This window comes from Telopea speciosissima, chromosome 2 (assembly GCF_018873765.1).
Source record: "Telopea speciosissima isolate NSW1024214 ecotype Mountain lineage chromosome 2, Tspe_v1, whole genome shotgun sequence".
In the NCBI taxonomy this organism is placed as follows: domain Eukaryota; kingdom Viridiplantae; phylum Streptophyta; class Magnoliopsida; order Proteales; family Proteaceae; genus Telopea; species Telopea speciosissima.
In genome coordinates, this window is record NC_057917.1 from 27,709,081 (window position 1) to 27,723,513 (window position 14,433).

Below are 14,433 nucleotides of genomic sequence, written 5' to 3' on the forward strand. Positions count from 1 at the left end.
TAGCTTACCTATTTGGGCACGAGTCTACCTCTCAACCACCTTAAGTAAAGGGGGTAATGCTAAACTGATCTATCTGAATTCTCTTTGAATGGACTGATACCCAGAGATCTAACTTAAGCATCGGAGTGAGATCACAGGCGATGCCCGGTCTCTTTGCTAATTCTTGTCTTGCAGGCAGGGCTCGCTCCAACAGGATTTCTAACGCAATAGAGGGCTAGGAGAATAGGACAACGTGCATATCACAAATGAACATTGGTGGCCTTGACTAAGATCGGGATTTTTTTGTATAAAAAATTTGCAACGAAAATGACTTGACTTTTGGCGTAAAATCAATCAAACAAATTTTGATCGAAAAATTTCATTCCCCCATTTGTCGAATCAAGCAGCTTACAAGATTGTTGCAAAATTCAGGCTTTGCGAAGAGTGAAGATTACTTTTAAAAACTCTCGTCTTTCAGAGAAGAATACTCTCAATGGCAGCCCAATCTGCGTCCTCATCTGGTTGGAGTTATGAAATATTCCTGAACTTCAGGGGTATAGATACTCGCACTACCTTTACTTGAGATCTCTACAATGCCTTTGTTGCTGCTGGTATTCACACTTTCATTGACGACATTAAACTCTGTATTGGGGAAGAGATCGGCCCAGAGCTACTCTCTGAGATCCAGAAGTCAAGAATCTCGATTCCCATCTTCTCAAAGAACTATGCATCAAGCAAATGGTGCCTCAACGAGCTCGTCAAGATCGTCGAATGCAGGAAAACCATGAATCAACTTGTCATGCCCATCTTCTACGATGTTGATCCCGCGGACGTCAGTCACCACACTGGGAGCTATGCAGAGGCTCTTCAGGAACACAACAAGTGTTTCGATCAGAGGATCATTGACGAGTGGAAAAATGCTCTGAGAGAGGTTGGGGAATTGAAGGGATGGGTTTTGAAGAACATCGATGGAGGGTAAGTCCAACACTCCCTATGCTATTTATTTATTTTTGGGTTATAGTCCTGAATTTAGTTTGGGGAAAAAGACCTTAGAATGGATTACCATCTGGTCAGTCATTTTGTCCAATATTCATCGACTGCATTTAATTAAGGTGGCATTGAGTATGGTACGGTTGAGTAAGGACTTGTCCATACAAATTCATGTTACCTGGCAGCAAAAAAGTAGGGATGATAAAGCGTCCAGAGAAAGAAAAAATGAAGTAACATTATTATGGGGTTTCATTGAGATTGAATATGGGGTTTATTATTTGATTAACCTTTAGGTTGAGTTGAGTTGTTGTCGTATATTTTATTGTATACTCAATATGCATCCCTTCCAATCAACTCAACTCAACTCAACTCAGCCTTATCTCAACTAAATGGTGTCGGCTACATGGTTCCTATTTCTCCAATCGGTTCTATTCAAAGCTATACAAGATACCAGTCCCAAGCTATACATGTCTTTACTCACCACTTTTGCTCTTTTAGCTCCTTCAATTTGAAATAAATCACTTCTTCGTATTGGAACATCCAAATGCTCCATTGTATATGTCCATGCCACCTCAAATGAGTTTCTTGCGACTTATCATAAATAGGGGCAATGCCCAGATTTGCTCTAATATGTTCATTCTTTATTTTGTTTTTTTTTTTAGTTTTACCACTCATCCACCACAACATTCTCAGTTCAGCAACATTAAGTTTATTTAAATGTGTTTTCTTTACCGCCCAACATTCAGCCCCATACGTCATTGCCGGTCGTATAATTGTCCTATAAATTTCCCTTTGAGTTTCAAAGGAATACTCGATCACACGATACTCTAGATGCACCCCTCCATTTCATCCACCCTATAGTAATTCTATGTATAAAGCATATGATCATTTATTGGACAACAAAACATTGCGATTAAACATTTATAAACTAATTATTAAATAATAATAATTTTATAAATTCTTTTGTGAACACTATACATATAAAACATTAAGCGCAGATTTTCGTCCAATCAAGTTGAGGATTCTCTCTCAAGATATTCTCCCTATACGGGAAGTAGATTCCTTATTAAGCGTTACTTTCATCCATAGGTAGACACAGTGGACACAACATAGTGTAAATATGTCTTCACTTTCTTATGTAGGCATCAACCTTAAAAGGGTGTACCTAGTGCACGAGGCCCTTGCCACTACAAGGTCTAAAGAGGGTCATAATGTATGCAGTCTTACCCCACTTCACGGAGAGGCTGTTTCCCGACTTGAACCCGCGATCACTAGGTCGCAATGTAGGCATCAACCTTATGTATACTAAAGTACACCATGTTGGTGGTGCAGTCTGGTAGGACTAGCACACCAGGATCTATCCTATAATGAGCGTTTGATTTAAATTTGATTATTGAGGGCTGAAAGCGGATGGAGAATAGGGGTAGCAAAGGCCGTAGGGATGAGGAAAGATGATGGATCAGATGGAAGATTAAGGGTCAAATTCAAGAAGAGAAGAAGAAGATAACTCAAATTTAGTGTACATTGAAGAGAAGAAAATATGGGAGAGAGAGGATAGGAGAGAGAGAAAGAACTCACCAAAACGTGACAGAGAGGGGGAGAGAGACTCCATGTACAAGGGGGTTGCTCACACAACTATTCTTGAAAAATTCCAAAGTAATCACTTCAATTTCTAATTCAATGATAACCCAAATTCATGCCTTATATAATCAGGTTACATGGTATTTTAAGAGAGAAAAAAAAACCCTTGGAGTTGTAACTTCCTTATTAATTGACGTAAAGACTTAGAACTTCTACAATTCTAGAATTCCTAAACAATAAATGACACAGATAATAACTCCTAGAAACATAAATGCTAAGAGTTAACTCTTGGACTCTAAAAGGTAGAGAACTCAAGAGATTCCGTTTAAGGCACCTAGGAATACGAAAAGACAAAAGAAGAAAAAAAGGAGAAGACTCTACCCAATTTATTATTCTAGAGAATTTTAAGGGCCATGTGGGAGCGCTTCAGTCCACCACGCAGGGGCTGAACCTGGCCAGCATAGAGGCCACGCAGGGGGCTGGGCTGGAGCTCTCTTGACTTGCCCACGATTTCCAGTCTTTGGCCAAAAATGCTCTGCATCAGTTGGTCTGACCTCTCAGGTTTGGCAACCACACAACTGTCACAAGAGCTTATTTACATTAAACATCCGATGGTAGACCATGCCGGTTTCTCGAATGATCGAGTCCGATACATTAACAAAAGTGTACCCACATTTGTGTCTGGAATCTCCATTCCCCAAAACACAATACGGCTACCATGCAAACAGAGAACCCAAAACCATCCCTAGTCGCAAACACTTTGAGGTCATATCTCTGGACACAATCGCCCATATAAAAGCAAAAGCGAATTAATTAAAATAAAGAATTTATTTGGATTTGATGGGCACAATATCCAACACAATGATGTTTGGTAGTATGTTTTGCTCACTAAGCAAATATTGAGTGTTTGAATGCCATCACGATTCTTGGCATTTAGCCTTCAGGAGGGCTTCTTCACCCAACACTTTACAAACTAGCTCCATAAGAGTGAATGGTAAAACTAGTATTTTTGCCAACATGATAAAAATAAGTACCAACAAAAAATTTGGATTAGGGCATAAATGGATTTTCACCCAAAGCACTCTCACACTTTCTCCTCCATGGTTGATCATAATATTTCTCAACCGGACATGGAGATCACCTCCCTCCCTCACTATTTTTGTTGCAAACCAGAATCTGATTGATCAAACCAAAATTAAAAGAAGAAGAAAAAGAGAAGAAGTAACAGATGCCGCAAGCAAGAGGAAGAGCAGCCTGCGAGAGAATAGAATAGTTCTCTTGCAAGTAGCCTTCTAATTTTATAATAAAAAGAGGTTAGGGGCTTATGAAATGACTCCGAACCCCTTACTTGTTACAGAATTACAAATAAGAACTGGAGATATAAATAATAATAGAAAACCCACAAACTAGAACTAAAGTACTAAACAAAGGGAGTCTCAACAAGCTTCTTCAAAACAGAGACTTAGTAAACATGTCTGCAAGCTGATTTGAAGACGAAACAAAGGGAGTCTCAACAAGCTTCTTCAAAACAACATCTCTAACAAAGTGACAATCCACCTCAATATGCTTGGTTCATTCGTGATAGACCGGATTGCTAGCAATATATATGGCTGTCTTATTATCACAATACATCTTCATAGGAATTGGCACAGACAATTTCATTTCAAGGAGAGACCTGAGCCACATCAACTCTGTAGTAGTGTGAGTCATAGCTCCATACTCTACTTCAGCACTAGACCTGGCGATTGTAGTCTATTTCTTACTCTGCCATGTAACAAGATTTCCTCCAACAAACGTACAATAGCCTGTGGTTGAGTGACGATCACTGGCTGACCTAGCCCAATCAGCATCTAAATAGGCAACAAGATCTATATGTCTATGTGGACGATAAATCAACCCTTTGCCAGGAGCACCCTTCAAATACCGAAGAACGCAAACAACTCCATCCCAATGAGCATTCCGGGGTGATTGCATAAATTGACTAAGAACACCCACGACCAAAGGAAATATCTAGTCTGGTAACTATAAGATAGATCAGCTTGCCGACCAGACTCCTGTACTGATGTACATCTATAAGAAGATCACCATCATCTATACCAAACTTCTGATGAGGGTCCATAGAAACATCCGCTTCTTTAAGCAAGCATGTCAGTATAGGTTAAAAGATCGAGAACATACTTCCTCTGTGATAAGCTTACCTTTCTTGCTTCTCACAACTTCAATACCAAGAAAATAGTAAAGATCACCGAAATCCTTGGCCTGAAAATGTTGTTGTAAATATGTCTCACTTCTACAATACCTGCCACATCATCACTAGAAATAATAATATCGTCGACATAGACAACCAAGACTACCACCTTGCCCCTTTGGCGATGAACAAAGACCGAGTGGTCTGAATACCACTGTGAAAAGCCACAAGACACCAGCGTAGCACTGAACTTCTCAAACCACACTCTGGGCAACTGTTTGAGACTATAGAGAGCCTTTCATAACTTACAAACCCATATATTGTTCTCCCCCTAAGCAACATACCCAGGAGGTTGCTCCATATAGACTTCCTCATGTAGATCACCATATAAAAAAGGCATTTTTAGTATCAAGCTATATAGCGGCCAATCAAAATTCACTGCTAGGAAAATAAGTAATCATACAGAATTCAGTCAGGCAACAGGAGAGAAGGTCTCAAAGTAGTCCACCCCATAGGTCTGGTTGTATCCCTTGGCAACCAGGTGGGCTTTGAGCCGCTCAACAGAACCATCTGGAAGATACTTAATAGTGTAAATCCAACGACACTTAACAAGGTCTTTACTACGTGGCAGATTAACAAGATTCTAGGTGTTACGGGTCAAGAGGGCATCCATTTCAACATCCATGGCAGCCTTCCAACTAGGAAGACATAGGGCCTCAACATGATTTTTAGGCACCAGATTGAATTCCAGTACCACGACCTCCCCCTGTACCAACTACCACGGCCTCTGCCACGGCCACGGGTAGCAATAAAAGCAGAATTATCCTTGGGAGGAGTCAACCTTAGTAGGAGCAGCAATGCGCTGAAGATGGGAAAATGTGTCAGTAAGTGTGGGCACTGTTTCACTAGCAAGTAAGTGACCCTTCACAGCCTTCAAATCGGAATTCAACCCAGCCAGAAACTTGGATAAAAAGAACTTGTTACGCTGAGATTTCAGCTTCTCAATGTCGGTGGTGAGAGGTTGAAAAACATTCAACTCCTCTACCAACCCCTTAAAAGAATTGTAGTACTCTTGAAGTGATTTATTAGATTGTTGAAGCTGAAACAATTTTTCATATAGATCATAGACACGGTTCATATGTTTTCTCCTGAGAATAAGTGTCCTTTAAATCTTCCCAAACACTTTTGGCTATTGTATGGAACATAACATTGGCTGCTATATCAAGTTCCATGCTGTTCCATAACCAGATTAGAGGGATGGCATTCTCCCTTTGCCACTCACTGTATCCACTATCAGTAGAAGCAGGTGGATCAGATGTAATGTATTTTAGTTTGTCCTGGCCATGATATACACACACACAGCTTGTGCCCATAACAGGTAATTTGAACTACCCTTGAGTTTGATGGAAGTAATGGTTACATTCACATTGTAAGTGGGAGATGGGGCAGTAGAAGAGACAGACTTATTGTCACCATAATGTGTACCCAGTAGCAGCAATATCAAAAAGGAACCAAGGGTAGCAGGAACAATGAACCAGCAACCCAAAACAAGACAAAAACCAGCACAATCAATTAGAGTTTTTGTAAAAAAAATTGTACTTAGAGAAGATAACACCTGGAGGAAACTTGATTTCATAAACTTCAGCAGCAGTATAATATCCTTCCAGGAGTACAGCCTCAATAGCAACCATCGATTTGCTTCAGTAACAGAATTCGATAGCCAGGAACTCAGAAAATTTGAGTGAAATCGACTTCTTCAAAAAGAGAGAAAAAGGAAGGAGAATATATCGTCTGATTTATCAGGTCTTCACCCAAAAAAAAAACTGTAATTCAATCCGTCAATCTGATTAAGTCTTCATACAACCAAGGCTGCAAGTAGATCCACAGTCTTCATCGATTTCTGGAAAAAAACAGAGCACACCAGAGTTTCGATCTTCATAAAAAAAAATTGATATCCCAGGGAAATCTTCACACCAGCAAGCAACCTTCAACCACCGTCAATAACAACACTCCTATTCATGAAGGAAGGAGTCTCTAATCCATAAACACAAGAAGCAACAATCGATGTCTGCACACCACCCAAATCTGGAAACCAAGAGTTGTATTCAGCATAAGAGAATTGAATACAACCCTTAGTTTGATCAGTATAGCTCTGATAGCATGTTGCAAACCAGAATCTGACTGATCAAACCAAAAGTAGAAGAAGAAAGAGAGAATAGAGGAAGAGATGCAGCAAGCAAGAGGAAGAGCAGCCTGCGAGAGAACTATTTTATAATAAAGAGCGGTTATGAGTTTATGAAATTACTCCTAACCTCTTACTTGTAACAGAATTACAAATAAGGACTTGAGAAATAAATATTAACAGAAAAATCCACAAACCAGAACTAAAGAACAAGTACCCCTAGTTTCCAACACTTTTGACTTGTTAAGTCCCATTGATTCCCCCCTCCCTTTGACCAACTCTACCTCTTCAACCCATAGAGCAACAGATCTATCCTTCTTGTTAACAATTTGCTCTAGCCTCAAGTTCCTCTATCACTCTAATGATGACTTCTCCGGTGATATCCTTGCACACACAATTGACCTCCTTTGAGAATCAGTAGTCCCATCGTAGTCAGTTCCTTTGCCTTTGCTCAGGGACCTTCATGCCTCCAAAAACAATTTATTCGCAAAGGAAGGGAAGGGAAGGGAAGGGGAAGGGAGGGAAGGAAGAGAATAAAATCAAGAGAGAATTTGTGTTTGTTGTGATTATTTGGAGGTGGGAAGTGGGTGTATCACAAGCGGTCCTCTTTATCGTGGCAATTTAGGCTTTGTTTTTGTTGGGTCATATGAGATTCATTAAGTTAAAAATTTTCAATGAGAAACTAAAGGGTGGAGGTTGAAGATGTAAAAACAGTTGATGTACCAACAATACAACATATCTTGTGATACACATACATACTATCAATTGTTTATAAGTAACAAGAAGGGAGGTAAAGTAGTCTCCTTGTCTTTCCTTTTCCTTATCCTTTCTCATCTCTTTCCCCCTTATATAAATATATATATATATATATATATATATATATATATATAGTCAGAACTCTGTTTTCCCTACTTTCTTTTGTTTAGATGCATGTAGCCAACCCCATTAAGTTGGGATAAGGCTGAGTTTGTTGTTGTTGTTGTAAGGGAGGTAATGTAGTCCTAGATTTGAATGCTCAAACCAGGAACCAAAACAGAATCTTTTCATCACAGGATAGTTCAGATTAGGGAAAATCTTGATAATACGAAATTAGGTGGTTCACTAGGCTTAAAACTTCGAAGGTCAGGTGTGGATAGGAGAGAAGAGATGCTAAAAGTTACAGTTAAATCAGATGACTAAATCTGAAGTTATGGAGGAATCCTAGTTGGGGTAGGAGTGAGGGTATTATGATAAACATGGTACTAGAACTAGGGTTAAGAGATATGATTAGGTTACTAATTTCAGAATTGATATATCCTGAAATCAGCTACTTATTCTGAGCATGAAATCAGAATCATTATGGTTGAAGGACTGCAACTGTGCTTTAATGGGGGTAGGGACAGATTGGGAAATATAAGAATATATTCAAATAAGGCCACAGGAATTAGGTAAAAAATGAATCACTTCTCAAATTAGGGTTAATGGAGGTATGGTGAAAATCTAAGTTCAATCGAATGGCTGGTTTGGTAGATCTCGAAAATCACCTTGCATATGATCTTCTAGAAGGGGAGATCCAAGTTGCAGGTTTGGATGGTTTGTACTTACTTGTTAATGGCAGCAAGCTAAAATAGAACCTTCAAACTTGAAGAACAGTAGTAGTGGATGCAATAAATTAACCAAATGATCCAAATGGGCTTCCCATCGTAAAGTGTCAATCGGATCAAACACTGATTCCTTAAGCCTTGATCAAACACAAGACAAAAATCTTAAATGGAGGCATAGTAGCACCTTCCTGACGCCATTCCCGAACCTAGCAACAAATAGCAAGCTGGACCTGAATTCAAATTGGACCAAACTCTTCTTTGTTTGAGCTGCTCCTACGTACACAGACCGGACGATCTCAATTTTCCTAGATTAGACAAGTACGTAGATAGCTTCGTGGGTCCGGAAAGGGAGTCTCAATCGATAGCACCATTACCCCATGTGCAAGTTGATCCAGGATCGGCAGTTAATGTCATGCCATTGAAAGCACTCGCCTTCCTCAAAATCCCTGCTAACCAAATGAGCTACACCAACATCACTATCTCATAGGTATGATGCTAATACCTGAAAACCATTGGAAAGATCCGACAGAAGTGCTAGCTAGGGAGCCTAAAGTCTCAAGTTACCTGCTATGTCATTGAAACCAACACATCCTATAGTCTACTATTAAGACAACCCTAGATCCATTAAAATTTGGTGGTCCCCTCTACACTTCACCAATGTTTTAAATATTTTGGGGAAGATGGAAAAGTGAATAAGGTCTTCGTAAAAAAGAGGCCATTCAAAGCCTTTGAATCGCACTGCATTTATGCTAAGATGTACAAGCAAGAGGCAAAAGCCAAAGAGGACACAAATACTGAACTTTTATGTGATGGGCAATTTAATATTTTTTTCAGGTGCATAAAATGTGAGATCTTGTTTGTTCTTTGTCTTCACCCTCCCTTTCTTACCTATATGATATATTTTTTAATTTACAGCACCAACCCAAACTTTTTGGCGCCCAACTGATCTATTTGCAAAATTTCCATGCAGAATAAATTAAGAAAATAAAAATGTAATAAAAGTTCTCTCATCAACAAATTTCCTTTCTCTTTTTTTTTTTTAGTTGTCTTATCTCCAACTACTTATTTCTTGTTTATTTGAATTGGATAGGAACGAAGAAGCATTAGTAAAATTAGTTGTTGCAACAATTTCCAATGAATTGGAAAAAGATTCCCTGATTGTTTCTGATGACCTACTTGGAATCCAATCTCATGTAGAAAAATTGAGAAACTTATTGAACATTAAACCAGATGATGTAAAGATTGTGGGAGTGTGGGGGCTAGGTGGGATTGGCAAGACAACTATAGCCAAGGTCATCTACAATGAAATTTCACATCACTTTGAAGTATGTAGTTTTCTTAAAAATGTTCGAGATACTTCACTTATCGATTTGCAAAATCAACTTCTTTCTGAAATATTGAAAGGAGTAAGATTCAACATCACTAATAAAGACACGGGAATTTAAATGATCAAAGAAAGACTTTGCATGAGGAAAGTTCGTATTGTTCTTGATGATGTGGATGGAAAATCTCAATTAAATGCATTAGTTGGGAAGCGTGATTGGTTTGGTTTGGGAAGTAGAATTATAATCACAACAAGAAATGAGCATATCTTAGTTCATCATGAAGTGGATGGGATATATGAGCCCTGTGAAATGGATCCAAATCATTCTCTTCAACTATTTTCCAGGTGTGCCTTCAAAAGGGCCAAACACCGGAGGACTATCTAGATCTCTCAAAAGACATAGTTAAGAGAACTGGAGGACATCCCTTGGCTCTTGAGGTTATAGGTTCATCTTTATTTGGCATGGAAAAATCAAATGGCAATATACACTGGAGATGTTGCAAAAACATTTTCTTCATGCTGAAGTTTTGGAAAAATTGAAAATAAGTTTTGATGAGTTAATGTATTTGGACAAGCAAATATTTCTTGATATCGCATGCTTTTTCAATGGAATAGATAAAAATATTGCATGTTTGACATGGCAACAGCGCGGGTTTTACCCTGAAGAAGGAATTAAGGTTCTCTGCCAAAAGTCTTTACTGAAGATTGGTGAAAATAATGAACTAAAGATGCATGATCTGCTTGGAGATCTTGGAAAGGAAATCATTCGGGAAGAAAACCTTAAGGTGCCCGGAAGGCGTAGTAGGTTGTGGTCTCACGAGGAAGCCTTGGATGTATTGGAGAAAGATATGGTAGGTTCTCAATAAATGGTCTAATTATATATACTTTATTTTATGCTTCCAATTATTGTTAATGTTTTTAAGCACAAGCTAACCATATATTTTTACTGAAAGTACTTGCCATTAAGAGTTAAAGTTTGATAGTCATACCTAGAACACATATGTTCTTTCTTTAAGGTTTCATAAATTTGATATCTGAGTATTGTCTTCTTTGTTTTTTAAACCGAAATATCATGGAGGTTGGTGAACTTGTTGCCGCACAGTAGTGGTAGACATGGTGGGGTCCAAATTATAGAGTGTTTCAGTGGCATTTTTATAGTTTTTTCTGCCTTTGGATGCACTTATGGCGCATATAACATGCTCATTTTGGGTTAAAATTTCACAAATAAGATTGGTTGGGGTTCCTTACAATGTTGGCTCACCAAGCCCAATGTTTGACAAGTGATCCATACAGCACAAGATTTGACCAAACACAATGAACATGAGAAATTTTTTGTACTTATTAAAGTTTATTGTGTACTTATTTAAAATTCTTTGCATTAGGGAATGGAAGAAGTTGAAGGGCTTTGCATTGACTTTGGAGGTAGTTCAAGTAACCATCGCTATTTGAAGAGTGAAGGATTTACTAAAATGACTGAGCTTAAGTTACTCCAAATTGATTATGCACACTTTGCTCCAGACTTCATGCCTTCTTTTTTAGAACTGATATTGCTTAGTTGGAAAGGATGCCCTCTGGAATTTACGCAAACCAAATTTCATCCAATGAACCTGGTTGTTCTTGATTTGTCATATAGTCTTGTTACAAATTACTGGATGGGTTGGAAGCATATTAAGGTCTCTAAGAAATTTCTTCTTTGTTTGATGTAATCAATCATAAACTTCTTTTTTTTTTTGATAAGTTATTGTTCTTTTTTGCATGCAGGTGGCAAAGAATCTAAAAGTTCTGAATCTGACAGGGTGTCAACACCTAGTAAAGACTCCTAAACTAGAAAATTGTCGCTTGGAAGTCTTGATTCTTGAAAACTGTGAAAATTTGGCTGAAACAGACGAATCTATCTGTGATCTTGAGAGCCTAGTCATATTGAATATGAAGGGATGCACGGAACTAAGGAATCTCCCGTATGGCATCGGGAGGTTGAGTTCTATCAAAGACTTCAACTTATATCTATGCAAAGGACTTGAAAAGTTACCTGATTCCACCATGTCTTGAGACCAGGTGGAAACAATTTCCAAAGCCTACCCGTGGCAGTTTCTAGCCTTCCTGTGCTCCAAACACTTGATTTACGGTTCTGCAACGAACTAGAATCACTCCCAGAACTTCCTTCTAGTTTGAAATATTTTAATGCTCTGAGATGCAGATCTTTGAAATCACTCCCAAGGCTTTCAAACCTGACAAACTTAGAGGTACTGTGCCTTGACGACTGAGAGAATCTGGTGGAGATACCAGCATTGGTAGGGTTGAGAAATTTAAAGAGATTAAATCTTGATAATTGTCAGAGCTTAGCAGAGATTGAAGGCATCGAAAGGTTGGACTCCCTAGAGCTGTTTATGATGAAGAACTGCAGATCATTAAGAAAAATTGGGAAAATATCCGGCTTGAGAAAACTAAAGGAATTAATAGTCATGGATTACTCAATGTTATACGAGATTGAGTGCCTTGAGGAACTGAACTCTCTAGAGCTATTGACAATAAAGGGGTGCACACAATTAAGAAAAATTCCAAAATTATCTGACTTGAAAAAACTTCGGATATTAGAAATGGAGAGCTGCGAGAACTTGCTCAAGATTGAGGGACTTATGGGATCGGATTCCCTGGAGCTGTTGACAATAAAGGACTGCAGATCATTATGGAAAATACCAAAATTGTCTGACATGAAAAAACTTTGGGTATTAGAAATGGAGAGCTGCAAGAGCTTACTCGTGATTGTTGGACTTGTGGGATTGGATTCCCTGGAGCTGTTGACAATAAAGGACTGTGGATCATTATGGAAAATGGGGAAAATATCTGACTTAAAAAAACTGAAGGAATTAAGACTCAAGGATTATTCAATGTTATCTGAGATTGAGGGCCTTGAGGGACTGGACTCCCTGGAGCTGTTGATGATGGAAAATTGTAAATCATTAAGGAAAATTGGGAAACTATCCAGCTTAAGAAAACTGAAGGAATTAAGTGTCATGGACAACCCAATGTTATCAACAATTGTGGGGTTTGAGGGACTAGACTCCCTGGAGAGATTGACAATACGGAATAACATGGAATTACATAAAATGCCAAAATTGTCTTTCTTAAAATACTTAAGGTTAGTAGTAATGGAGTGCTGCCCAAATATAGTCGAGATTGAGGGCCTTGTGGGATTGGATTTCCTGGAGCTGTTGAGAATAAATAGCTGTGCATCATTAATACAAATATCGGAACTGTCTGACTTGGAAAAGCTAAGGGAATTAGAAATCCTGAGTTGTAATAATTTATGTCGGATTGTAGGCCTCGAGAACTTGACACCTTTGGAACTACTGAACCTGCGTACTTGTCCATTAATGGAAAAATTACCAGATCTCTCTAACTTGAGAAACTTGAAGTGTTTAGAAGCTAGCGGGTGCGAGAAACTAACGGAGATTCAAGGCCTCGATCGATTGGACTCCTTGGAGACCTTGGATTTTATGGGGTGCCGGTCTATGAAAAGATTACCAGATCTCTCCAACTTGAGAAACTTGAAGTATTTTAATGCTAGCTGGTGCAAGAAACTAATGGAGATTCAAGGCCTCGATAGATTGGAATCATTTAAGCTATGGACTTCAAAAGTGTAGCAAATGCTCCAATTGTTTTCTTCTTTTGCCTACACCTTTACTAGACCACATCACCTAAACCATTTCACTACTTGTTCACTTGGCTGCCACCTCAGCCAGGTTAGGCACCCTTTGTGAGGTCCATAATGTGTGGGGCCCACCACCCAATTTTTCTCTCCGAATTACCATATTGCTCCTGATTGATGCAAAAGGACTAAAATGTCCCTGAACACTTCCAAAACCTCCCAAAAACACCTACGAACATGTTTGCACTTGGTTGCCAACAATGACAACCCATTACCACTACGGCCAATGGACCAATAAAAAACTAATAGGAAATCTAGAAAAAGAATCATATTATCTTAAGTTATAAAATTACTAAAAAAAAAAAAAAAACTTAATCGAAAAAACAGATACAAAGATATATTTCAAACACTTTATTATCGTAAGATTACTAAACAAATTGGATAATAATCGATCAAATAAGAGGATTCTCATATTCGTAATTTCATAACGGATTCGAATTCTCCTAAATCGATATAAACGCGGATGGAATACGAATTTTCAAAAATCCGTTGACATCCTTAAGTGGAGGATGTTTGCCCAACCCAAGAGACAACTTCTCACCTGAACCCAAGAGACAGGAAACACGAAAAGCACCTTCTCAGCCAGAACATTCGGATTCCATGATTTTATTAGCAAGTAAGTTCCTGCGATACACCCGGGGCTGGGAGACGACATGCATATCACCGACATTGGTGAATGTTATGATCATAGATAGATGGATTATTGTGTTGGGTTAGCCTATTAGGGATAGATGGGTAATCTGTATTGGGTTAGTCTGTTAGGGGCAGTTGCATAATTAGAGGATAATGGTTGTTATAAATTGAGGAATAAGAGTCATGTAAAGGTATCGAAGAATTAATCAAAATCTCTTTCCCTATCTATCTTCTTCTTCTCCTTCCCCTGTTTCTAGGAGGTTG

The 14,433-nt window shown here is 38.6% G+C and overlaps 2 protein-coding genes and 1 long non-coding RNA gene across 3 annotated transcripts; 2 read left to right on the forward strand and 1 right to left on the reverse strand.

Annotated features, from left to right (window-relative positions):
- The first annotated feature begins 663 nt into the window (after window positions 1-663).
- On the forward strand, window positions 664-9,953 carry LOC122649588 (disease resistance protein L6-like). Its single transcript, XM_043842796.1, has 2 exons — window positions 664-954; window positions 9,594-9,953. Exons 1-2 carry the CDS (start codon window positions 764-766, stop codon window positions 9,946-9,948), a joined length of 546 nt encoding a protein of 181 aa, XP_043698731.1. The 5' UTR covers window positions 664-763; the 3' UTR covers window positions 9,949-9,953.
- Window positions 9,954-9,969: 16 nt separating this feature from the next.
- On the forward strand, window positions 9,970-11,876 carry LOC122650609 (disease resistance protein RPP2A-like). Its single transcript, XM_043844010.1, has 4 exons — window positions 9,970-10,172; window positions 10,273-10,678; window positions 11,210-11,500; window positions 11,589-11,876. Exons 1-4 carry the CDS (start codon window positions 9,970-9,972, stop codon window positions 11,874-11,876), a joined length of 1,188 nt encoding a protein of 395 aa, XP_043699945.1.
- A 238-nt stretch (window positions 11,877-12,114) lies between these two features.
- LOC122649589 lies at window positions 12,115-13,424 on the reverse strand. Its single transcript, XR_006331308.1, has 3 exons — window positions 13,229-13,424; window positions 12,687-12,813; window positions 12,115-12,271 (listed from the first exon to the last, which is right to left on the reverse strand). It is a non-coding gene; the product is annotated as an uncharacterized LOC122649589 (long non-coding RNA).
- Between the last annotated feature and the right edge of the window lie 1,009 nt (window positions 13,425-14,433).

What these genes read in the sequence shown, in the direction of transcription:
- LOC122650609 (XM_043844010.1), top strand. Translation starts at nt 9,970, where the DNA reads ATGAGGAAAGTTCGTATTGTTCTTGATGATGTGGATGGAAAATCTCAA. An exon ending in TCTCTTCAACTATTTTCCAG is followed by an intron (nt 10,173 to 10,272) that starts GTGTGCCTTCAA and finishes TTGAGGTTATAG; the next exon opens with GTTCATCTTTATTTGGCATG. An exon ending in ATGTATTGGAGAAAGATATG is followed by an intron (nt 10,679 to 11,209) that starts GTAGGTTCTCAA and finishes TCTTTGCATTAG; the next exon opens with GGAATGGAAGAAGTTGAAGG.
- LOC122649588 (XM_043842796.1), top strand. Translation starts at nt 764, where the DNA reads ATGAATCAACTTGTCATGCCCATCTTCTACGATGTTGATCCCGCGGAC. An exon ending in TTGAAGAACATCGATGGAGG is followed by an intron (nt 955 to 9,593) that starts GTAAGTCCAACA and finishes TGAATTGGATAG; the next exon opens with GAACGAAGAAGCATTAGTAA.